Raw genomic sequence first — 24,616 nt, 5'->3', positions numbered from 1 at the left:
TGACCCAAATAAACTTGTGATCTGCAAACTTAATTTTTAGAAGTGTTTGGATCCATTTAAAGAGGCTCTTCCACAGTTGAGTCTTCTCTGAGAAAATGCAGCAACAGATATTCTCTCAACAAGCTTTTGTGTACAGATATGAACAAGAGTGTAACAGTTCTGCACTGTCTACACCTAAATGGAAGTCTTCATCCAGTGGAACCAATCAAATCTGGAATAAAGCAGTGACTTCACTGTTGTATCACAGACAGAGCAGACGGTCACACTGAGCCAGACAGCAGCTTGTTCTCTTCACCACCGATAACAACACACTGTCTGCCGCTTTAGGTTGTGTTCCCAACGGTGCCGTCAATCAAACACAGACACACCCCTCCAGCTGGTTGAGGTAAAAAGGAACATTTCTTTTCCTATTTCCTCAAAGATGATATCCTTGTTAAAAAATAAATTACCAAAAAATCAAAGCCCTCCCTATATAAACAGCAGCTGTAGTAAAAGCACTCAGACAAGCAAATTTTGGATATAAAATATTGACTCTTCCTATGAGTGCCCTGTAGTAATTATCAAAAGTGTCATGTAGTTTTAATGCTAGAATTACAAATTAGGATTAGAATTAATCTGTGCTGCACCAGAGAATGATTTCTTACCTCCTGAGTGCAAGTAAATGTTCACTATCCAAGTACACGAACATAAATCCACACAGAACATACACGCACAGAAAAAAACCCTTTACAGTACTGCTTCATATTGCATCTACATACACACCCTGAATTTTAAAGGCTAGAGCTGCGTTTTGACACTGAGTAATGTTTTTTGTTCTCATTATAATCTTCCTGGTTCTATAGTGCTTCTGTGCACTCTACTCTCGTGCAGTAGCTATATGTTAAAAACTCAACATGCAGATGTTTAACTAGAGACTAGACAGAAAGTGTTTGTTTCATTTGCAGTTATTTCCAATATAAGTGATTGAACTGGTGGTGTGAGTGTGTGACTGGTTGTTTGTCTCTATATACAGGACAAAGTGGGTTAAATAAATGGATGGTGAGTAAATTGGAAGGCAATATATTATACATTATATGTGTACGTGTCCTCCAGCCCCTTGCTTTGTTTATTTGGTCACTAAAAACTGCCAAAGGCTGTAGAATTTCATTGCCTTTTGCACAAAACCTTGTGCAGACTCACACTCTTAATAGCCTATATGGATGTGCCGAGTCCCATATCTAACAATAATCAGTATTACAGTGAAAACTGAAGTCTACCTGTCACTGACAACTGATATGAAACTGAACTTTTCTAAAAAAACATCCTAATGTCTTAAAAAAAATCTGTGTACACGCCAGAGTAATACATGTACAGTACAAAATGTGTTGATGTGGCATCAGGTGGCTGTGGGTTTGTGCAGAGTGAGTTGTATTTATGTCTGTATGAGTACATCATGTTACTTTGGTGAGATGAGTCACAGCTGTGAGCGTGACTCATCCCGTCTTATCTCCCAAGTCACACACTAACAGGAGAGCCAGCCTAATGTTCGCCAGTTGAGACAGTACATACCCACAAACAATGCACATTTATTCTAGGTCACAAGTTGTCCTCAGATTTATGCTTGTTTTGTAGATCACTTGGCTTTTAGTCGGCTTTGTGTCTGCTCCACTGCTTTTTAAGCATTTCTTTGCTGGACTGATACATTTAAAGAGGCACCATGGCATTTTGATTATGACCTTTAATTTGAAATATGTGCTGGCTCAGTTACAGTGGACTCCTTACATTTAAGTTGATCCAATATTTAAAAAAAAAGCAAAAATAAATAAAAAAGGGAAAATACTTTTGTGCAATTAAAAGTCTTTCTCACTTTACTTCCTGTGGTGAAATCATTAACACATTGTGCCTGCATAATGTCTGTGCCATCACAAGGACTATTTTTTTGTCTATGTTGTCAACATGCTACTTGCACTCTGAGTGCATGTTTGCATGGCTGATTTGAGCATGCTAGGTTTATTAGCAAGTGTATGTATGTGCATAATGAGACAGAAAAGTGGAAACAGTGCCAGTGTTTCCTGTGAAGATGGAGGCTGATACGCTCCACTGACTGCAAAGCTCCAAGTGTGAGTCACACTGTGTTGTGAGAGAACCGCACAGCCGAGGATTGGTTGCAGTCTGCTTGGCTGATTGGCAGGCCCATCCGTCCCTGTTCGAGTGTGTGTGTGTGTATGTGCCTGAGTCTGCTGCTCTGATATGATACTGTAACATCTCATCTGCTGTGGAAAACAGATACAAAAGTGGACTGTCTCTCAGTCTGCACTGGCATAACCTTAAGAAAAACCTAACAAGATAAATGTTTATTGTTATTATAGACACCACAAAATGACTACATTTCTGATGAAAAAAGAAAAACAATATGTGGCACTGAGCTGAACTCTGAGTTTACAAGCAGACTGCTGTGCGGCACACGGAATTGGACATGAAAGAGAGGAGAAAAACACAGGAAGCAGCAGCAAATTCACTTTTATTTGTCATTCTATGCCTTCAGGCTGAAATTAACATTTTCCTCCAAAAGAACTAAACATGGCTCCATTACAACTGAAGCAACAGCAAGCAATCACTTCACCAATGAACTCATCAAAATTCCTGAAACGGTTATGCTTGACCACGCTGATGTCACACGCATCCCAGCATGAAGAGATGTTATTTCCCTCCATAACCACAACTCAATCTAAGCATTTGCAATGGCCCAACTCTTATCTGAGCAGCGCAGCATATACGGTCCATCACCATGAGATACTCGACTGCAAGGCCACACTGTGTGCACACAGGAAGCTGACTGCATGTACAGCAACATGGAGAAAGTGTTTCTCTCCAGCATCGTCTTACTGAAAGTTTTGCTCTTTCTAGCATTCTAGCACAGTGTGTAGAACCGTCCCTCAGATGTTCTCTGTACATTCCAAATGTACAGTCGACCTTTGCTGGGCTGATGTTGGAGGCTCTGAAGATGAAACAAGAGCCAGCACTCTGTTTCATCAGCCAAACGTCTCATTACGAAAGCACGCGAAAGAACTCTGACATCAAAGGGAAAGAAAAAATACATCTAATATACCTACATCTTTTAACCAGACATCAGGTTATTTGCAAGGCTCGTTATTACATTATTGCAACTCTGTCGATTGACATTAATTATGGAGTAAATGAACATTAAGTTTGATCCTTATTAAGAACAGTTTTTTGATTATTTATCCACCCACCTACTGTTGCACATGTTTGGTTAACTATAGTCATCATTTTGGTTAGTTTAAAAGTGAGGTTGCTATGGTTATGAAGCAATTAAGTTATGTTTATAAAAATAAATATAGCATTGTTTTAAATGTGAAATGCTTCATATTTTTATGGATGGATTTGAATTTATAGATGAACCATAACAGGCAGCATAATGATTTTCGGATTGACCCTTTAAAATTTAATATTGTAATATGGAGAATGATTTTTCTTTCAGTCCCACTCCATCACACAGAGAAATGATGCACAAAGCACTATGTAGTATTCTCTGACAGAAGTACACAATGGATTTTCATGAAAGATGACTTGATATTACTGATGCCTAGTTTCAGTTCAGCAGTGGGCATGATCTCAGTGTCTGACAGTTTATAGTGATGAGAGCAAGGTATGATCTGATTGGTTGAAATTAGCCCATGATTGACAGATGGTCTGTCCTTTCACGTGTCAATTAGTCTTCTGAAAGTGCTTGATCTTTACAAACAAGCTGGTTCAGATCAAATGGCACATCAGCTTCCACTGAATAAATACTATGTTGTTTCTGATGCCAAGTGTCTGAGAAGACAACATGTTTGTTGGTTTTGTATGAGCCAGTGCTTTTTTAGGTATGAAACCATAAGCTCGACAACAAACCTGTGAACATGGCAATCTGTGCATAAATTAGCATCTTACGCTTACACCAGGTGTTTCATTTTAAAAGACCTCATAAACACCACAGAGATGATGAAACCAGATCGGACAGAATCCTGAATCTTGAATATTGTCACATGAACACAGTGAATGTCCGCTTTGATTAGAGTGACTCTGCTCCTCATGCTGTTGCCAGTCAGTCACACAGAGGCGCTCCACATGAGACAGAATAGAGGAAGTGGGTAAAAAAAATCTTAAATTAAAACACTTCATCACAAAATAACTTCAGAAATACATTAAACATTACATATTGGTGATATATAACAACTTTTGATGATGTGAGGTTGGATTTTAATTTTAGTTTTAATAACTTGAAAAAGTCTATTTTTTTCTTTTCTTAACATTTTCATCTGCTGTGTTGATCTATCTTGGTTAAGTATTTATGAAGGGAAGGTGTTAATAAGGTAGCTAAATTCAAGGCTGCAGGTATGCAAAGACAGGTTTTAATAAAGTGCTAAGTAGCGTTTTGAATTATTATTGAATGGGAAGAAAAATATGTTGTGTAGTAATTGGGAATCTGGAGTGAATAATTCAGTTTATATAAACTGAACTGTAGCTTAAATGTAAATCTTTGTGATATTAAAGGAAGTTGCCTGTAGGATTATCCCACTTAAAAACAAAAGAAGGCTTCTCCATCATCCCTGATAAAACTGGGATTTTTGTTTCGAGTTTATCATAGTTTGACAGTGTTTCCTCTCCTACAGTACATTTAAAGATTATCTTTTTTTTTCCCTCACAATGTCAATTTAAAGTCAACTGACAGGAGAGCCCGACACATGGCTCACCTAATCAAAAGTTTGTATTGTGTAGAAGTTATTTTTCTCCTCTCCTTTGTCTGAAACCCATCAGGAGATTTGGCACAGTCAAACACCTCGACGTATTTGCAGTCACCATTGGTTTGTTGAGCATTAAAAATGTTAATTGGAATTTTTAAAAAGGAAAGAAAATATCACATTACCATCCCACCTCCTCCAGTCACAGGCTGTCAAAATGCAATATTCCAAATTAGATTGTATTTGGATAATCTTTTGAACTGTAATAGGTTTCCAGCCAGCAGGCATATTACTATTGGCACATCATTATTAAACAAAAGTGACACCGAACCATCACTTTGCAGGCGGCGCCAGATAAACGTTCGACACCGTGCAAATAATATTAGTTCTGCTTCCAGAGTCACTGGCTTATCTCTGGGATGCTATATTGGGTTCATATCCCTGTCGGCTGGCGAGGGCCTTCTGACGGAAGTGTCTAAATTTATGAGTAGCCCATATGTGTGAGGTGCATGTATGAATAGGCTGCTGTGTGTGTGCACTGTGTAAAAGTGTGTGTCACACATTAACGCTTTTATATGTAAATGCCGTGTTTGTGTGTGTGTGTGGGCGGGTGGGTGGATGGCTGAGAGTGTGCTTACTAGTGGGTGTGCGTGCAAAACTGGATACATTCATATGTAAATAGGCAGTGTATGTGTGCCTGTATATGCAGACGCGACCCATATCATGGCATAATGAGATCCGCCACTGTTGGTTACCCTCAGACAGTGGTAATTATGGCTGCAGTGAAAAGGACTGATGCTGAAGGCAGGACAGACGCTTACACACAACACCTTCAGTCACACACAGGCCTCAGTCCCACTGACAGCCTGCTGTAGGCAAAATGACGACCTGTCCATTTGGCAACCCGGATGGGAATACCGTTAACTGGATATGATAAATTAAACCTGCATCCGCTTTCTAATCAGTTTTAGAAAACCTGCATACCTGTTAGAATATTCAAAAATAGAGGACATTCACAGTCATGTCATGTCAATATAGAATGTATAAAGAAGCCTGATGGCAACCAGCTAGCAATAAAAAGATGCAACGTGCAACAAAAAGCGTTTTTTCATTCAGCCATGTCATGTTTTGTTTGCATGTCCTGTGTGTTGTTTACATATTCTCACATGAATCCAACACCCGCAATACATCCATCCATCCAATGTCTTAACTTGATATGTCCTCTACAGGGTCATGGGGGTCTGGAGCCTCTTCTGGCTGTCAATGGGCAAAAGGCAGGGGACAGGTCTATCACAGGGCTAACATCTCCAGTCCCATAGGAACCTAAAAGTTAAAAAAATTACTTGTTGATGATACAGCATTTTGTTTTTTGTTTTTTTTTTTGTACTCTGTGTAGCTGGAGCCTGTTGTGCTGCCCAATATTAACCCAATATAGCAGTCCATTGTTGTCTGAAGGACATTAGTGTGCCTCTCCAATGTACTGAATGGTATGTACCTTCATGTCCTGTTTTCTACAAACTGCAGTGGGTTGAGGCTTTTGAATCAGTCCACTCCACAGAGTTCAGTTAAATGGACTGGTTATAAGAAAAGAAAAACAATCTGCAATTCTGTGTGACATCAGGCTAAAAGTGCACCGCTGTTTTATGTTGTATAACGTTTTTAGAACAATATATTTCTGAGCTGTGTTTACTAATTTAGGCTAATTAGCCTGGAGCATAGAGTTTAGCATTTTACATTTACCAGTTCCTCACACATCTTCATTTATCAACTTTAATGTAATGTAACAGAAAACCTTAGCAAAAACCTTTCTTTTCTTCACTGTATTGTATATTTATTGTATACAAGCCATAGATACCGAAGGCTTAAAAGGAAAAACACACTCACAAACCTGCAAGACTATACTTTGGTTCCAAAAAGTCAACAATAATACAAGCTATTTATGATGGATGAAAACATAAAGAAAGCTATGCTCTTAACTGTCTCACTCAAAGTGTTTATATCCAGCTACAGTGTCCCATCTTCATTCTAACATTTGTCATCACTGTAATTGTCCTTGTCGTATGCTCTCTCCTCCACAGAAAAGTGCAGCCTGCTCTCTGATGTTGTTGACAGGCTGTTCTACCTGATAGGCTCCACATCCTGTTTCCACACTGACAATCACATCAGCCAAGTTCTGATTTATTTTCGTGGTACTTGCCTTGAACCTTTCAGCCACAATCTCGCTCTCTTTACATCTCCCCGTCTCTGAATGCAAGTGTTTTGTCCCTGCTTGTCTCAATGGCTAATGGGCTCCACGCAGCACAGTGTAGCTTTTTATGGTGAGGGTCCTGATCAAGTGCATAGTTCCATGCCTCATATATGCAACACAGAGAGAGAACATAAAGGATATGGCAATATTCTGTAGGTGCAGCCCATCGACCATCAATATGCAGCACTAAGAGAGCAGGTGCATGTACCTATCTATTTTCCACAGCTTTCTACTTGGATACCTCTTTAAATGGCTGTGAGTTGAAAGGCTTTTTAAAGCTGCCTGTCAACACGGGCCATTTTGTGAAATGCCAAACCTGCTTATCTTAGCTTGTCAATACCGCTAGCTTAGTGTGTTCTGAATCAAAATATATCTAATCATCGTAGCACTAATGTAAATGCGGATGAGAAACAACGTAAAGTTCTTTAAAAAGCAGCATCGCCTCTGGTGCTTGCTTCTTGGCATAATTTAGATGTAGTGAAATGAGTGTGACTCAAACAGCAGGGTGCATGTTCCATGTTCCTTTTTCTTTGAAATGATTTCCTTCCTGACATTCGATGTATAAAAACATCTTTGGATATGACATAGAGGATGGAAAATTTTGCAGATTGGACCATGAAAACATGAAAAGTGACTCAGAAGAATTTGGTACATGCATCCCTCCTTCAACACCTACTCTCGCTCTTTTTGGAGCAGGGACTGCACGAAATCCTCATGAGGGAAAAGAGGAGTGTAGTCCTGTGGAGCCCAAAACAAGAGCCTCCACAGGCAGCCCACAGATGTCGTGCTGCTCTTTACACCCAACCACAACAATGTGGGCTGAACTGAAAGCCAAAAGCCATAATACTGATGATTTTCATCAAGTCTGCAGAATCCCATTGACAAAAGAGGAGTTGGAGACAAAGATAAACACATGAGGAGGAGTGGCATCCAACATTTGAGCAGTGTCAGTTTATAGTACCTGCTAAATTTTAACAGAAGCTCAAATTAATAATAATAATAATAATGCATTGGTCTTATATTGCGCTTTTCTGCTCTGTTGGGCAGGCACTCAAAGCGCTTACATTGAGATGCATCATTCTTTCACACCACATTCACACAGTGGCAGTGGTGAGCTACCAGTGGGAGACTGACAGAGACGTGGCTGCCAAGGTGCGCCTACGGCCTCTCCGACCACCGCCGATTCATTCGTACGCATTCATACACCAGTGAGTGCACTGGAGGCAATGCGGGTAAAGTGCCTTGCCCGAGGGCACACAACAATGACTAGGGAGGAGCTGGGGTCGAACCGCCGACCTTCCGGTTATTGGACAACCCTGCTCACCACTGAACCACTGCTGCTAATTAGAGTTACCCAAGTCAGAGCTGCTTACTTGACTGCTGTGTGATTGGTTCTGTGCTTGTCGAACAAAAACAGGCACAAGTAAATAAATAATAATTGCTTGATAAGTGTTCTTAACTTAACCGAGTAAAGATGTCATTGCTCATTACACAGAGAATTTCACTGGTGATGATATGATGTACTATTTTGTCAATGAACTCTGTGGGCTGATAAGCATGATGAAACCACAACATGAAGCCGAGTGGCAAGAGAGAAGCTTGACATGTTTGCTGGGATGTGTCATCAATCACTCCCCCCCAAAAATACATTTCACTTTTGCAGAGCAGAATCAGGTCAGAGCTTAAACCCACTGTAAGGGAGGATATTCAAACAGTGCCAGCTGAAGAGGAATTCAGCAGTGAAATCAATGCCAAAGTGTAGCTACAATTACTGGTTCAATTAAGAGAGTGGAAGGATTGATCTTGACAGCAAAAAGAGAGATTATCCCACTTCTGCTTGGACCTTAAGCACAACGGTTTTTCAGGAGACGTCAAATTATTCTCTACTTTTAGCTCACAGTTTCAAGTGTTTATCACTTTAAGTTTTTGCCTTACTTTTATCTGTTTTAAGTATTACTTTTAATGGATGGATGTCTTCTCTGGTCTCTTGCTATTTAGTTGTATGTACTCAATAAATGTAGTTTCCTTGATGTAAAACTTTTCTGTCCCTGCCTGATTCTACCCATATTTGTATGCATCTCATAGTTAAACGACCAATTACATTTTAGGCCCTGTTCTCAAGGGCGATTGGCAGACCTTCCCAAGACCTTCTCCCCAAGAGCAGGGCAACAACACATTAAGAAAGAGCCAACAAAAATATCTGAAGACTGGCAGGTCTCCCTCACCTCCATGAAGGCTAGTTATTATGATTTGACTGTCCAAAAGACCCTGGACATTAAGGACATGTACGGGTGAGTATACTGAGGTGAATAATATTAAGAGATGACAGTTGTATTGTGTGGGTGTTTTGCTGCTTCAGGCTAATTTGCCTTAATTAAGTGAACATAAATTCTGCTCTCCTCCAACAGGAGAACCACAGGTCAGCAGGCTGTGAGTTGAGGCAATGATTCAAGTAAGTTATACTCTGGGAGAACATGGGAGAAATCTGATTTTCAACAGACACAACAGCAAGTTTATATCTTTAAGCATGATGTAGATTTTAAAAGGTCTGATACTCAGATTCCACAAACCTCTTTATAGCTGGCAGTGCAGGCATCCGCAACGTGGTTCGGACAAAAGTAAACATTCATTTCCAGGCATCTTGAGGCTCATTTACTTGGCCTGTGCATCAAAAATAAACAAGGTAACTGCTATCTGAGCCTCTTTGACCCTTCTAAATACAGTTACCAGAGATCTCTCTCTCATTGAAGGTATTGTGATTCCCCCAACTGCAGTCACTGGGATTCTGGGATTAAATCCAGGTTGTTTACTTTAGGGTTTTTTTTTCTTTTGCTTTGCTGGGATGACGACTGGAGATGGATCCCCAAATGCTGGGAACAGATTCCAGCCCTACTATGTGGTAGGCTGTAGGCTGCTGCTGCTTTTATGGCAGATTTCTTTAGAGGCAGGAGTATCTGAGGCAAACTGCAGAGAGGCACTGCTCAATGAGCAATTTATATGTTCTCAACAAAGCTTCTTCTTTAGACCCTGAAGGCAGGTCTTAATTGTTAGACGTGATATCTCCACTCTCCCTCTCCTCTTTCTTTGACTGTTTTCTTCTCCCTCCTCCCTCCCACCCATCCACCCACCCTCCCTCCAGCTATTAGGAATTGGATTTGGAGCAGAACGATCCATTTAGTCTCTCTCCTCCATCTCTATCCCCCTCTCCCTGCTTCCACACCTCCTCTGTAGGTTTCTCTCATCAAAGCCCAGGCTTAATCTGTCTATTTTTACCTGAAGGAATGAAAGGAAGGGATGAGGTAATGCTTTTCCTGTCCATCAGGTGGGCATTGGTGCATGGGCTGTCTGCTGTGTATAGCACAGGGAGGCAGCACCACCATGTGGACTGAGAAGAGAGAAGGGGCCAGTGGGATAGTGTGGGTTGTGGTGCGATCACACAAACTCAATTGAAACACAACTTTCCAAAATCGGATAATAAGAACAGATCACAAAGTAAAAGGACATACAGCTATGGTCAAAATTTTACTTTGGAAATCTTTATGTGAGAGAAGAGCACCACCTAGTGGTAAATGACACTAACAAAACTGCATTTTATTAGAACATCCTTTAAAAAAGTGTCAGTCCAACATAAGAAGGAATCAATCACCCAACAGAAAAAACTCACAGAGGCATAAGAAGGTGAGGATGTGTTACTGGACTTTAAACTTAAGATTTCTGTGTCTGACCTTCATCCTCTTTATTTGTTTTACTTTGAGGAGGAATGACAAAAAGTCTGAATTTATATTACCGGTATTCATCAAAACACCTGAAAAGCATTAATCCTTGTTTTACACCAATTAAGTGACTAGAAGGCAGTATCATCAATTCTGAAACCATATTTATTTATTTAAGCTCTCAGAGAAGGAAATCATCTTTGGTTCAACTTATTTACAGAGAGTAAATAAATTCTGCCTTTGACAGTATTTAATGTCACATAATGTGTTACAACAACTTCCAAATATATATCTTTAAATGGAAGCATGTTATTAACCTGGATTTCTTTGTTTTTATGTATGAAATTGAAGAGCAGCAGGAAGGGCAGTGTGCTAGTGTCCATTTGCCTGAGATAAGAGCAGCTCTAACCTTCAACACAAAGTCATCTGCACGGATAAAAAAAATACCCCACTTCATCTACTTATTTCTTAAATAAGTGTGCGTCATACATCAGAAAACACATTTTAAATAAATAATGTAGTGATAAAGACTAAAAAAACAAACCTTTCCTTATATAATAATGCAGGCTAATGATAAAACACAGGAAATAGAACCGACAAATGAAATGGAGTAGAGAGTGTTACCCTTCCTAACAGCTTTCTCTACCTGCAGTTAAAGGCACAGAGGTTTCAGCCGCAGCATCTGATGACATCTTCACATGGGATAGAGGATGTAAAAAGTCTGTGGTTTAATCGTCTTTATTGTGGTTCTGGCCGTTGCAGCTCCTGGGTCGGCAAATGCAGAGTTTGCGAGGATGGTCTTTGAAAACAAGGACATCCTGGGTGATGAGTGGGTGCTGCTTCAGGTAACCACGCAGTTGGTCTGGTAAAAAAAGACACAAGAGATGATATTTGGTTAAAAAAAATTGAATTGATTTGTAATAATACGTTTAATTAGAGGAATTACTACAATTAATATGATAATTCTAGATGAAAATGGATAAGATTTAAATCTCATTTAGATGGGAAATCTGCTTGAGGGTTTTTTTGGTAAGAGAAGAAGAAGAAAACAGTGTATGGAAATCATCTAGAAAAAAACAGATGGTGGATGTGAGATCTCATCTAACAGATGGCATTTTGCAAAGCCAAAGAGAAATCAAAAGTGATGGTGACAGCACAGACAAAGTGGGAGACGCACTGACAGATGCTGTCAATCATCTCTAACATCGTCTCATTTGTACAAAGTAAATGATTTATCGAGTTAAAAAATAGAAGCTACAAAACATTGTCAAACAAAAATACTGTCTTACCATAAGTGATCTTTCCTGTGTTGGGTCCATTAAGAGTTAAAAACAGAACTGAGAGTTCCATCTCCTTCACTCCCAACATTATTTCCAGGATGACAGCCAGCTCCTTCTCTAGGATTGTCCCATCCTCCTCGCTCTCATACATCTGCACACACCAGCGAGCTGTTTCATTTTGATGTCATATAACCCACATCAAACCAGATTAACTGGAGAGGCGCTTACCTTGAAGGCCAGTTTGAGGGTTTCCATTGATTTTTTAGGTCGAAGAACTGTAGACAAGGCAATAATATAGTGTCTGATGTCTATCAGTCCATCTCCATGCTGCAAAGCAAATTAGCTCAGTGAGTAAAAGTAGCTAATGGGACATACATATATAGTGATAGCATGCACCTGTCTTCTTTTAACTGCCAAGTCACACATGGGCAAATTTCCACTTACTCTCCACAAGGGGGAGATGATCGATCATTTTTAAATCCACAAAAAAAGCTACAGCAATACAACAACGTAGATGGCTCAAAAACAAGTAAAATTCAGACATAACAGCCAGTAATCTAACTCACATCACTAAAAACTAGGATCCATATTTGGCACCGCAACACTAATACTTCAGCTTACTGCTACATTCCACTCATGCTGTGACCCCCCACTCCCACAGAATATACTCCACCCATTATAAGTAGAATTTACGAAATTCTCCCTGAAAACATTTATCTTGTCATTTTTTTTGCTTTAGGCATTGGATTTCTTTGTGCTTACCTCATCAAAGAAGCTGTAAATTTGCCTTAACATGTCTGTAATCTGCAGGTTGAGAAACTGAGCAAAACCCTCTAAGCCCAGCCTGTCTCCCTGCAGCTTTCTGGCTCTCCTGGCCTGCTCCTCAAACACGCTGTCTGTTGTGCCCACTTTCAACCTGTAATAAAAAGAAAAATCCAAAGATGTCACACATTATACATAAATGTATGGTTTCAGAGTACTATATTTATACTTCCATATTATTTGCACAGGTCAGTTCCACCTCTTTATAATGTGCATACTGTGGCATCTACTCAACTGACAGCATTTCTAACCTTTGTGTTTAATGCAGACCTCAGCTTCTCTGTGAATCATATACTATCACATTACCATTACACTACCCACTTATTATGATGCTGTCTTCCTTACTACTACTACTACTGCCTAATTGAATGAAAGACCGACACTTTATGGTAGTAAAGCATAACTGTATGATCGATGAAGATTACTTTTGAGAAACCACATCAAGCACAGAAATGTAATCTCACTGTGACATAATTAAACTGACACATACAGTAAATGGAATTACTTTTTCAGCCTCAGTCTATCAATAGATACAATAAACTGTATGTATATGAAAGTGGAGCAGCATGAGTAGCACATATTGAAGGGTCTGTATGTACTCATGCAGATGATGGAATGAGTCATATGATTTCAACAGAATGTTATGATCACATGTTATCACAGTTGTGCTTCAGTACATCTAGAACTAAAACAGATTAAAGTATAGTCACTTGGTCTATTTTGGAGCTTAAATTGAAAACACTACATACAAGCAGTTTATACAAAACTAAGTCATGAATGAGTCATGAACAGTGAAGGCACATGCTACACTTGCGTTCAATTTCAATGTCTCCTGAAGACTAATATTTGAGTTTTTAAAACCTGTTCTGTCTTGAGATGGACAGGTCCCTTTTTTCCTAGCCATCACCAGGAGGTGTACAGTGTCATTGCCGCTATATACGTTTTAAACCACAGCCACGTACCACCCAGTTCAACCAGTCCATCCAGTCCTTCTCCACTTACCCTAAGCGACACACCAGCTGGTTGAACTCCAGCAGGCTGCTGTAGTTGTGTATGCACAGAGGGCCCTTAGATAGGATGATCTCACGATCATCAAAAGACAGGTCTGTGAGTGGCAGCTCTAACGCCCTAACAGGACAGAGGAAGTTTTATGAGGACTTGAATTTATGTTTTAAGAATTTGCAGGTACCATATACTCACTTGGCCATAAGCTCTCTGACATTATTGGCAAACAGAGCAGGGTTTTCCTTTTCCTCATTGGATGGAGTGTAAATAGGTAAATACTAAAGAGAGACAGAAAGTCAGCTCAGTTTTGTGTTTTTTATTGTATTTGCTACAACAACTCACCTCAATCTCCATAGAGTTGTGAGGTTGGCACAGAGTCAGCCACAAGATCTTAAATCTGAAAGACAGCAGAGTTAGCTCAGTGTAAGCATGATTATGAGGGGGAAAGGAAAATAATGCAATGAATGACTGAACAGATGGAGATATTTTCCTACAGCATCTTACCACATTGCTTTCTAAAGGAAAACAGGTCACATACTCAAAGGAGGGCAGGTAAATGAGTGGTGCCAGTGATGTGTTTAGTGTGTGTGTGTAGGCAAACAGTAACACTCACGCTCCGGGGCCTTGCCACGTCCATGAAACAGTATCCTGTAGAGAAAAAAGAGGAAATGACTCTGAACAAGGCAAAGAAACACCTCAGAGCCAAGTTCATACAACTTGGCTGCCTCGGTGGAGCTTCTGTTGGTTTTATGTTCTGAACATAGTTTAAGAAAGAGGACAACACCAGAAAAATGGACAGATAGGAAGTGTTATAGTAGAAACAAATCTGCTGGTGTTGAAATAAGGACGATAAAATCCTGACTAAAGGTAATCCACCCTGTTAGTGTTGATGATCTGCCTTAACTACCTTAAGTCAGCAGTGACTACTTTCCTCTCAGTAGAAAACAGGTACAAAAGCTTTCTAGGGAAACAGACAAGAAAAACTCTGCAATAAGAAATGCATAATTTATGAGAGAGCGAGAAGAGGTGCCGAGAGGGAGACATGACACCTGTGTGCATGAGTGTGAGGGAGAAAGAAAGGGATGAAATATCATCCCATCAGAACATGAAGTCATTCAACACAAGGGGAACACACACTAATGTAAAGGAAACCATTACATCACGGGTGCGTCCGAATATGTGGGTGTGAGTGTACAAACAGTTGGAGTCAGGCTATGTCCAAGGTTGCAGGTATGGTGTACGCATCAAAAGGGAACTACAAGGAAAGGGCAGGATGCAGCAGGAGTAGTTACCAGTTTGTTTGGGTAGCGTAGTATCACTGGCTGCACTGGGAGTGCTGGGATGAAAGCACCTAAGGGAGGTGGGGAGAGGGTATTAATAGCAGGGAAAATAAACACATAATATTCATTCATCACATCAAAGGGTTAATTGTTTAGATGATGCCTGTAGAATAGATCTGAACACAGATGTCGTGTACTGGGGTGAGCTGTGTGTACAGGTTCTGTGAGTGACAAGCTCACAACCTCAGGATGACCTCAAACACTGGCAGACAGGATTTCTATTGAGATTCTATTATATCCTGCTGATGACAGACAAGCTGATAAAAGCCACATACAGTATTTAATACTGGACAAAGGCCTATTCAGGTTATTGTATAACATTTGAATGGATCAGAATGGAATAAGAATATGCTTGTTGATATGGCTAACACAGCAACATTAGCATTCAGCTGGAGCACATATGATGTCAGAATGCAATATTCTAGATTGCATGTACATTTAATGGTTTAAATATACATATACATACATGTATGAATGTGTATGTATGTGAATAATAATAATGTGTCTTTAGAAGACAGGACAGACAGGAGGACAGACAGGGGAAAAGGTGAAGATGAAAGAGACAGCTCTATTAACAAGTTGTTTGAAATGAGAGAAAGACTGGAGGTATCTGCAGAGTGTGTTCACACACAGGTGCCAAAAGCGCATTAACACTGACATGCAGATCCCTTACACACTGTTGTGCTGGGAGGCAGTGATGAGACATAACAAGAGGAGACACATCCAGAGAGGACTAGTAACACACAGCAGACAGATAAAGCTGGGCACACACACACAAAATGAAAGCAGGACAGAGTGTGACCAACAAGGCTTACTGGGAATGACAGAATTACAGACTGGAAGAAACGGGATTAGGCAGAGCAGGCAGTGAACAATGGCTGACAACATAACACACACACACACAGGGTGTGAGCAGAAAAACAAGCCCTAAAAAGAGGTGGGTGCAACAGTTATGTGCCCTGCTGCAGATACATGAGGCAAGACAGTCAGCCTCAAGACCTGCTGGGTCAACATGAAATTAATGTATCAGGACATCTACACCTGGAGTTGGCAGCCAGGCAGTCAACCCTGATGCATAAAACATCATTGACAAGTCCAGGAGCACTAAATGAAAAGAATACCGAATGAAGTGATGGAAGACACACCCATTACCAAGAACCACAACCAAATACTGTCCTGAGCTGTAGTTTGAACAGTCCCTGACTTAACTACTTCAGAGGAGGAGGATGTTGATTTCATGAAATAAGAAGAGGATAAAGGTTATACAAACGACTGCTATCTGCCCTTTAAAGGCAGGGTAGGATATTTTGAAAACTCAGTGAGAGTCAGCCAGATTTTGAAAGTAAACACATGCCCCTTTCTCTCAGAGCTCACCCCGAAGCCACGCCTCCCAACCAGAGAGGTACGTGCATTATGGCGCACGTACCTCTCTGGTGTGCGCAGAGCAGGAAGAGAGTGACAACTATACATGCAGGGGCACCTCGTAGGATTGGCTGATGTTTTTAGCATTTTATAGCTTCCACAGATGATTAATATTCTTCGTTTTAAAGCGAAACTGCTGAACTAATCGGTTGCTATCGGACTATAAAGAGAAGTTACACTAATTTAAAAAAAGTGCATCAGAATGAAATCTCCTACCCTACCTTTAAGTTAAAAGCACACAGAATGAACATATGGGTGTCGCTTCCTACCCCTGGTTTACTGATCAGGCTAAAACAGTAGAAAGACTGAACACATACCAGCCTTGAATAAGATGAGACCTGACCTGTTGGTGCACGTCCCCTCTGGGAATATCATGATCTAGGACAGAAAAAAAACACACATCAAGTCACACACAGATGAATTTGACTTACATACCTTTCCATCCCCAAGTGGTGTAAGCTGCAGGTGAAGATGTGTGATCTTATGTGCATATTCACATATTTTACCTGAGGCCACTTCCCCTCAGACTGAGCTCTCCGCTTGATCTCCTCCACAGTTTTTCTTCTGGAGTCCTGGTCTGAGCGAAACACAAACACTGGCCGGATGTAGCTGATCAAAGCTGGGAGGACGATGATGAAGAGTGTTTGGATGTGAGCCAAAAGAGGACAGAAAAAAACAGAGGAAGAAAAACATGCGAGTTAATAAAACAAGTTTTGGCTAAGCTAATTCACAGTGTAAATGTATATGTTAATATCTTATACTAATTTCTAAGCTCAACAAGTATAAAAACTGTTGTTGTTGTTGTTGTTGTTGTTGTTGTTGTTGTTGTTGTTGTTGTTGTTGTTGTTGTTGTTGTTGTTGTTGTTGTTGTTGTTGTTGTTGTTGTTGTTGTTGTTGTTGTTGTTGTTGTTGTTGTTGTTGTTGTTGTTGTTGTTGTTAGGGCACATCATAGCACTTTTTCTTTCTGTAAATGTGTATCACTTACTGCCCCAGACTGGGATGCTCCTGCTCTCCAGTTTGGTGACTATGGAGCACATCGTCATGGTGACAGGAATGGCATCAAAATAGGTGGAATGCGGTGCCACGGTGAGGATGGGAACTTCAGAGGGTGCCGCTCGTTCCCCTTTCACCTTGATCCAATGGAAACCTCCACAAAACCACATGGCTCGCATGATCACTCGTAGACATATGTCAATAAACCTGATGAAAAGGTAAAAGTAAAATACTCGTTTTTATGTCAAGGTTATGTTTTGTAGGGATGGAACGGTTCACAAAATCCACGGTTTACATTGTTGAGTTTTTTTCTACTTTAACACTCTGGGCCCGCTGCTCATTGAGGACAGTAACTGCAGAATGATATGTGCTTTCAGGTCAGTCTGCAAAAGTCACCAGAAAAAGTCGCTAGATTTGGAAAGTTGCCACTCGCCTCCATGCCATTTAATTGGTAAAAATGCCACCCTGCATTCCTCGGTGAACATGTCCTGAACTGAACAAAACACACCACGAACCATGCCTAATGTTTTGCAATACAAATTTTGTTTTTAAATCCACCAGTAAACAATCAGCAGACACAAGATCCTGTTCCTGAAGGCTTGTTCGTTTGGCTCTATAATAATAATGGATAGACATGACAATAATGGAAAACAAGACATTTCTGTGTAATCACATTCATGCTTTAACACATTTCATAAACACACTTCTCCACACACCTCCTCCACCACGACTGTGGCTCTATTACAAACTCAGAACGTCCCAGAGAGGCTGTGAAGGCGAAGGGCCAGGCCAGCAGCATGAAGAAAGACACCAGCAGCAGCCGCACTGGAAATACTGTAACCGACATCAGTCCAATCTGCAAGGAAAGGAAAAAACACAGTTTTCATAAACACTCCACTGAATACCATTCCACTGCATTTCCAACTGACAACATATTTATTCAGTCTAACTTTACAGTGTGGCCTTTAAGCCAGCTGTCAAACAATAATTACTGAAACATACTGTGCTTTGTGAACAGTAGAGAAATATGTCTGTACATCCTGCAGGGTCAGGAGGTGGAGACTTACATACCATCTGTGCCTTCAGGAAGCATTCCTCAATCACACTTTCTTGGTTTGGAATGCTTGGATTTTTCAGGTTCTCATCTCCCACACAAACAGGCATGCACACTCATCTAAGTACATGTGTTTTGTTTTTATCACTGGTTTTCAAAAGGGTTTCTATAAGCCTTTATGACTTGTTGTGCATTCCAGACCCAATGACTTTGTGACTCTCACTGCATCTGTGCACCTTTTTTTATTTTACTTTACAACTACAAAAAATGCAAAACATGTGTTAGGTTCTTAGCTTGCCATCTTTAAACTTGGATTTAGTTTCATAATTAAATAACAATAAAAACAGTACGTTTTCATGACCCTGCTGGTGAAGGGATAACTTGTATAGCCGGGATTAGCCAAAAAATATGTTCCAAATCTGGGGGTGAGCTGACAGTTTGGTATTATTGGTGTTATTACTTCCTTTGAACAACATCAATGGCATTTTGCATTATGGTATAAAGAGGAAATACGATAAGGAAACTTTGCAAACACTGCTGGAGTTCAAGCTCTGCTCACTCAGTTTATGTCATTGAAATAAAGTTGTATCCAGGGTGCCACAGCAGAGATGAAAAGTCATCTGACTGACCTGTCATGCCTTTTCTCTTACTGTGTAATGAGAGAGATGAGGTCTGTATGCACGTACAGGGTCACCAAGTCAGGGCCTCTAGTGTAAATTCAGACCGTGTGACATGTTAAGCTTGTCCGACCTCCGTTCGATCTTTTCATCCTACACTTTCATTGCGCTTCCTCCCTCTCATCAAGCTCCCAGCTCGCCTTTACTGTAATCTCCAATCTTGAAGGACTTCTTCTTCTCATCTATTCATCCATCAAGCCATCCATCCACCAGTCTTTGCTCAGCTGGACCTTCATTTATCATGCTGCTCTCCCTTCAACTGTTGTCCTCCTACTTTGCATTGATGTGCTTTTTGTCACCACTCTGGGGACTCATATCTGCCCCCCACCCCTTCCTGTCTCATCTTCATCTTTACTCTGAGTGCATTTCTCTATCTGGAGGAGCCCAGGTGCACACTTCAGGGCCATATTAATAAATAAACAGCAATAGGGTTGATTTATGATGCTCCAACGCCTCTTGATTCCCCAACCCCCTCCTTGCCTGTGCTTCATCCCCAGAGCTTAACAAATCCATCTGGGAGGATTCGCTGACATTTTCTCAGAAGGTGGCATAAGAATGAGATGGGGCAGGGCAGAGGTGAGCAATTTCAAGTGTTTTATGAGAGCAGTCATTCGTCCACAGATAATGATTAAAAAAAATGAAACCACAGCATATTTGTACTACACTTCCACACTGTAGTTACAATCAGGTCATTTGGAAAGCTACCTACCAAGTTTTCAGCGAATAAACAAAGCCAGACCATTACTGTTACAATGAACCAAACAAATGAAATGAATGAAAGCAATTTTCCCCCAGGATCAATAAAGTATTTCTGATTCTGATTCTGAAATAGAGATACATGATATAAATCTATATATTAATGTCCACTTCCTGTGGTGCTGTCTTCCGGGGTGGATGTCTGTTGCAGCAGCTCCTGTCGTGAGAGTGTTATTTGTGTAATTTAATTATTTTTTACTGTTTATTTCTACAGGTAGAGGTATATTTTTAGTATGCTGAGTGACTGTGTATTGCTGCTGCAATAGCGAGATTTCACAGCTTGGGATGAATAAAGTACTTCTATTCTATTCTATTCTATTCTATAATTTTTCTATTAAATATTTAAGGTCACCGAGTCCTCTTTTATGCAAATGTCTTTGACCAGAAGGGAAAATTAAGCAGCTCTTAAAGGCCATTATGTCTAATATTTAAGTCATTCTAGGAAGTCACACGAACTATTTTTACGTACGGCAGCTGTAAGACTGTCAGGGGCCATTAAGGCAGGGAGACTCAGCCCTGTTTTACAGCCGAGCACTTATGCTTCCTAAACACACATATGCACCCTATATGTCAGTCGGGTGCACTCTAACACAGACACACAAACATAATGCACAGAGCCAAACATCTCACAAATACTCTTATCTGTATTATATAGTACACAGTGGAGCAAAGCCAAGAAGCGGGAACCAATGGGGAGGAGGTGCAGTAGAACCATGCAGCCATTAGTCTCACCACAACCACTAAGATGTTATGCAAAGACACTGTGGTTGTTCTAGTAAATATAATATACTACATCTTTTCCTTTATCCCAAACAGTATAGTTCCGTCAGAGGAGTCGTCCTGTTAAAAAGGTTTTTCCTTCTCACTGTCATCAATCTATGACACACAAAAAGCATTTTTCAGGCCTTCACTGACATACCATTTTCCACAGCAGGCCATCTAACACATAGTCCCCATGGGTAATGTGGCTCAGTACAATTTTAACTGCTCTATACCCTGTAGTGAAGGATAATTGCTCTTGGCTAATTTTCAATGAGCCAAGGGAAGAGTGCCCTGATTTCCACCTGGGGACCTAGGAAGCACTCAACCTGTCCTACTGTTTTGTCATATTTAGGCTTTGTGTCAGGTAGGTAGTGAAGCCAAGCATGGGGAACAGAGTCCAGCAAATGAAAAGCCAAAGTCAGCTGTACCTGTTACACACATACATCTGGTATCAAATCTTAGTTAGGAAAGTCTGTATTCACAGCTCTGTTGAATGTCCTGTGTATTTAGTCTCTGAGCCAGACACTTGGCAAACTCTCTCTCTCGCTCTGTGTGTGTGTGTGTGTGTGTGTGTGTGGTTGTGTGTGTTGTTCACTGTTTAGCGATACATGACAGCTGGAATGAGCATTACAGTCTCTCTGGCCTGTCAGTGCTGCTGATCATGTTTACTGGAAGAGGAAAATGTGCCTATTCAGCATTCAACAGTGTCACTTTAAAAACAAACACAGAAACGCCAAAGCAAGCATGCAAACATATTTGCATGTCACATACAGACCCACAGACAAAAGCATTTATAGTTTTGTATGTTTTGTTTCGTTTCCTTCAGGCACAACTCTGCTTTGTTTACATGAGTGCGCACAAATGTGTCCACACATGTGGCAAGTGGAAAAACACACCTCACAGCCACATCAAAAAGCAAGCAGCAGGAGGTGTGAACCAGATACAGAGACACACATGGTCCAGCTTACATTCTGGCAGAGACACACGACTGTTTACAATCTAGCACAAACTCCAATGGAAAAATTGACATCTACCCCATGAGCTGAGAAAAAAAGTGCACTTAAGGCCAGGCCAAGCATGGTTTACTGCAGCCAAACAAACTAAACCAAAAAGGCAGAAGTCTGGCAGTTTCTACTTATACGAGTGGAACAGTTAAGAGCTGAGAATCAGTGGTGCCAGCATGAAGGGCAATTTCCTGAGCTTTATATGCTTTGCTCCGAATCAAAACAGGATCTGTGGGGCCTGGGGCAATGAGGAGAAAGATAAACCTGATGAGGTAGCACAGGCTGTCACACTGTGACTGCAAACAGTAAAAAGAAGAACAACTCTGACACACAGGCATGTTTGCACTTCAATGAAACATGTTTTTTAAAGAAACACTCTTTCAGTTAGTCTCTGTTAGTAATGTCTGTTCAGGACATTGACATGCTGTCAGCAGACCCTACTAATCACTAAGCATGTGAATTTATTGGTCCATTGCGTGCCTGATGAGGTAGTATTTGAGCTGCACTCCTCTCCTCCAGCAGGAGGGCCATCGATTTTAATTGCTGATTTAGGGATGTAGCCACTTCTCAGAATCAGTATCTCACACATACTGTCCTGTCTTCATGTGAACGGCTGCTGTATTTAGGTAGAAAAACCTGACCTAACCTAACCTTCACCATTAATCACTCTTTAATGAGGACTATCTGGGTCAACATTAAACTTGTTTAGCTGTTGGTTTATTTAGTGCTCTGCTAACAAAGAGTGTAAACATAGTGTGCCTGTGCGTGCCCACATTCAAATGGACGAGTCAAATAAAACATCTTGAAACAGAGTAGTGTGGACCGACAGAGGGAGAATGTGGGAGGAAGTCAAGTGCGTGTGAGGCTCATTATCACATGTGTGTGCACCAGCCAATGAGAACGATAATGTGAGGTGGTTTGAGGTTGTTTAGAGTGTATTTGGTTGAAACCCTGATGGTTGATGCTTAGTTAAAAACCTTTCATGCAAATATATTTTATGCAAATTTAGTCAATTCAGCTTTAACTCTGGCCTTGCACATCTATCCAGTAGTGTCCCACAATGACACACTCACAATGCAGCACATGGGGCAACAATGATATGGGTGAAAAGTAGGGTAGCCAATTATATGATTGCTCAGGTTGCTTTTATCTCTGAGTTACATAGATAATAGCACAAAACTAAAGAATATACATGCATTGCACAATATTGTCAAATCCCTAAAATAAAAAGAGACTTTTAACACGTGGAGGAGGACTGTTTGTAAAGTTTTGTCGTTTAAACTTTGTATATGTCCTTTTAGTATCACTTCTCGATGAACAAAGCAGGAAATGGTTCATTCCTCATTTCCTAGGGAGCACTTCACTCATGGTATGAAGGAAATCTCGGTGTTTTTATAACTGTGTTTACATTATTTCAAGAGTGTTAACGTGCAAACAAAACAGGACGTCTTTGAAGGGCCTTAGCCTAAATAAGGTAGCAAAAGTTTGCCTAAAACAACCGCGCCTTGAAGTACATTTGGATGAAATAATAAAAACACCTTAATAGCAAACGTACTTCAAAATGTACTGGTTTTGTTAGTCCTACCTTTATTTTCTCTGTCATGGTGAACTTCGGCTCGTGAACAAAAGGATTTCTACCCACTCGTGAAGTGCGAGTGTTTGACGTCTTCATTGTTGACAAACTCGCCCTCAAATAAGTAAAGAAAATGAATAGTAGTTGTGCCCAGAATGTCCTGTAACATTAGGTAGTTCTTTAACGCTGTGGTAGAATTGTCCCTCTTCTGTATCTCGCAGAGACTGATGCTGCTGGGCGGGGCAGGGAGCAGGATGACTTGTATGGGCAAGTTACCCTGATGCAAACGGATACCAGGACACAGTTTCCGGTTATGAGAGTCAAAATAAAACGCCCATGTCCCCCAGGCAGCGCAGCTTGCTTACATAATGCCACGATAGGAAAATAAAGTTTAGGACAATTTGGAAATAGTTTGGGAATATATATGGGCACGATGATTTGGAGTGCAATAACCAGGGCGCATGACGCGCACACTGTTGGGTTATGGCTCACTGCGCTTCCACTGTGTTTTTTTAAAACATTAGTCTGCTAATACTGGCAACATCAAATGTTAGACTGACTTCATAAGATTATTGTACTGCAGTTTAATTAAAATGTGGTTTACGCACATAGCAGGTTGTTGAGGTGGGCCATGCCAGAGCTGATGGGTTGTAGAGCTAGAGGACAAGTCAGAGGATCACTAAAGACTTGAGGGTTCATCATGTGGGCATCATAGATATCTGACAGACTTGAGTGTGAGTGACTTGAGGCAGTGATCATCACAGAGGTTTCCGCACACACTGAGTGGCTGTTGAATGCGTGTTTGAGATGTTTGGGGAGATTGGCCTTCATTGAAGTGCAGTATGTATTTGCAGTGGAGTCTCATCTGATCCGCCCATACAGTTTTGCTGCCTTTTATTTTCTAGATGACAGCAACTGTCAATGTAAACAGACTGTTGAGTCTCAAAGCCACAGATGGCTGATTTACACTGTGTTCCATGGCTGACTGGTTTATCAGCCACACATCAAAAGTTAGGTCACTGAGTGAATCTCAGTCTGAAAACATCTGAGCAGCCACATAACATGGATTTCTTTGTGCAGTCAGTCAGTATAAAGCAAGCCAACTCCTGTATCAACATGTTCTTCTACTCTTAAAGCAAGTGCCCTCACACACAAGTATTTTGTTGCTCCATATGTAAATATTAACCCCTGTGAAAATTATTCATCCAGAGCCAGTAGGCTGGCCCTGTTTGTGGCTAAACAT

The 24,616-nt window shown here is 40.7% G+C and overlaps 1 protein-coding gene across 1 annotated transcript; it reads right to left on the bottom strand.

Annotated features, from left to right (window-relative positions):
- Positions 1-10,832: 10,832 nt before the first annotated feature.
- lpcat1 (lysophosphatidylcholine acyltransferase 1) lies at positions 10,833-23,602 on the bottom strand. Its single transcript, XM_028400505.1, has 14 exons — positions 23,386-23,602; positions 18,264-18,403; positions 17,540-17,754; positions 17,061-17,173; positions 16,872-16,932; positions 15,085-15,143; positions 14,406-14,440; positions 14,135-14,189; positions 13,988-14,070; positions 13,790-13,915; positions 12,728-12,881; positions 12,194-12,292; positions 11,975-12,116; positions 10,833-11,547 (listed from the first exon to the last, which is right to left on the bottom strand). Exons 1-14 carry the CDS (start codon positions 23,470-23,472, stop codon positions 11,414-11,416), a joined length of 1,503 nt encoding a protein of 500 aa, XP_028256306.1. The 5' UTR covers positions 23,473-23,602; the 3' UTR covers positions 10,833-11,413.
- Between the last annotated feature and the right edge of the window lie 1,014 nt (positions 23,603-24,616).

Source organism: Parambassis ranga, chromosome 2 (genome assembly GCF_900634625.1).
Source record: "Parambassis ranga chromosome 2, fParRan2.1, whole genome shotgun sequence".
Taxonomy (NCBI): domain Eukaryota; kingdom Metazoa; phylum Chordata; class Actinopteri; family Ambassidae; genus Parambassis; species Parambassis ranga.
The sequence above is the reverse complement of the archived record's forward strand: the minus strand, read 5'-3'. Positions and strand labels throughout refer to the sequence as shown.

What these genes read in the sequence shown, in the direction of transcription:
- lpcat1 (XM_028400505.1), bottom strand. Translation starts at nt 23,472, where the DNA reads ATGAAGACGTCAAACACTCGCACTTCACGAGTGGGTAGAAATCCTTTT. An exon ending in CCACAGTCGTGGTGGAGGAG is followed by an intron (nt 17,755 to 18,263) that starts GTGTGTGGAGAA and finishes CCTTTTCATCAG; the next exon opens with GTTTATTGACATATGTCTAC. An exon ending in TACGCTACCCAAACAAACTG is followed by an intron (nt 14,441 to 15,084) that starts GTAACTACTCCT and finishes TTTTCTCTACAG; the next exon opens with GATACTGTTTCATGGACGTG.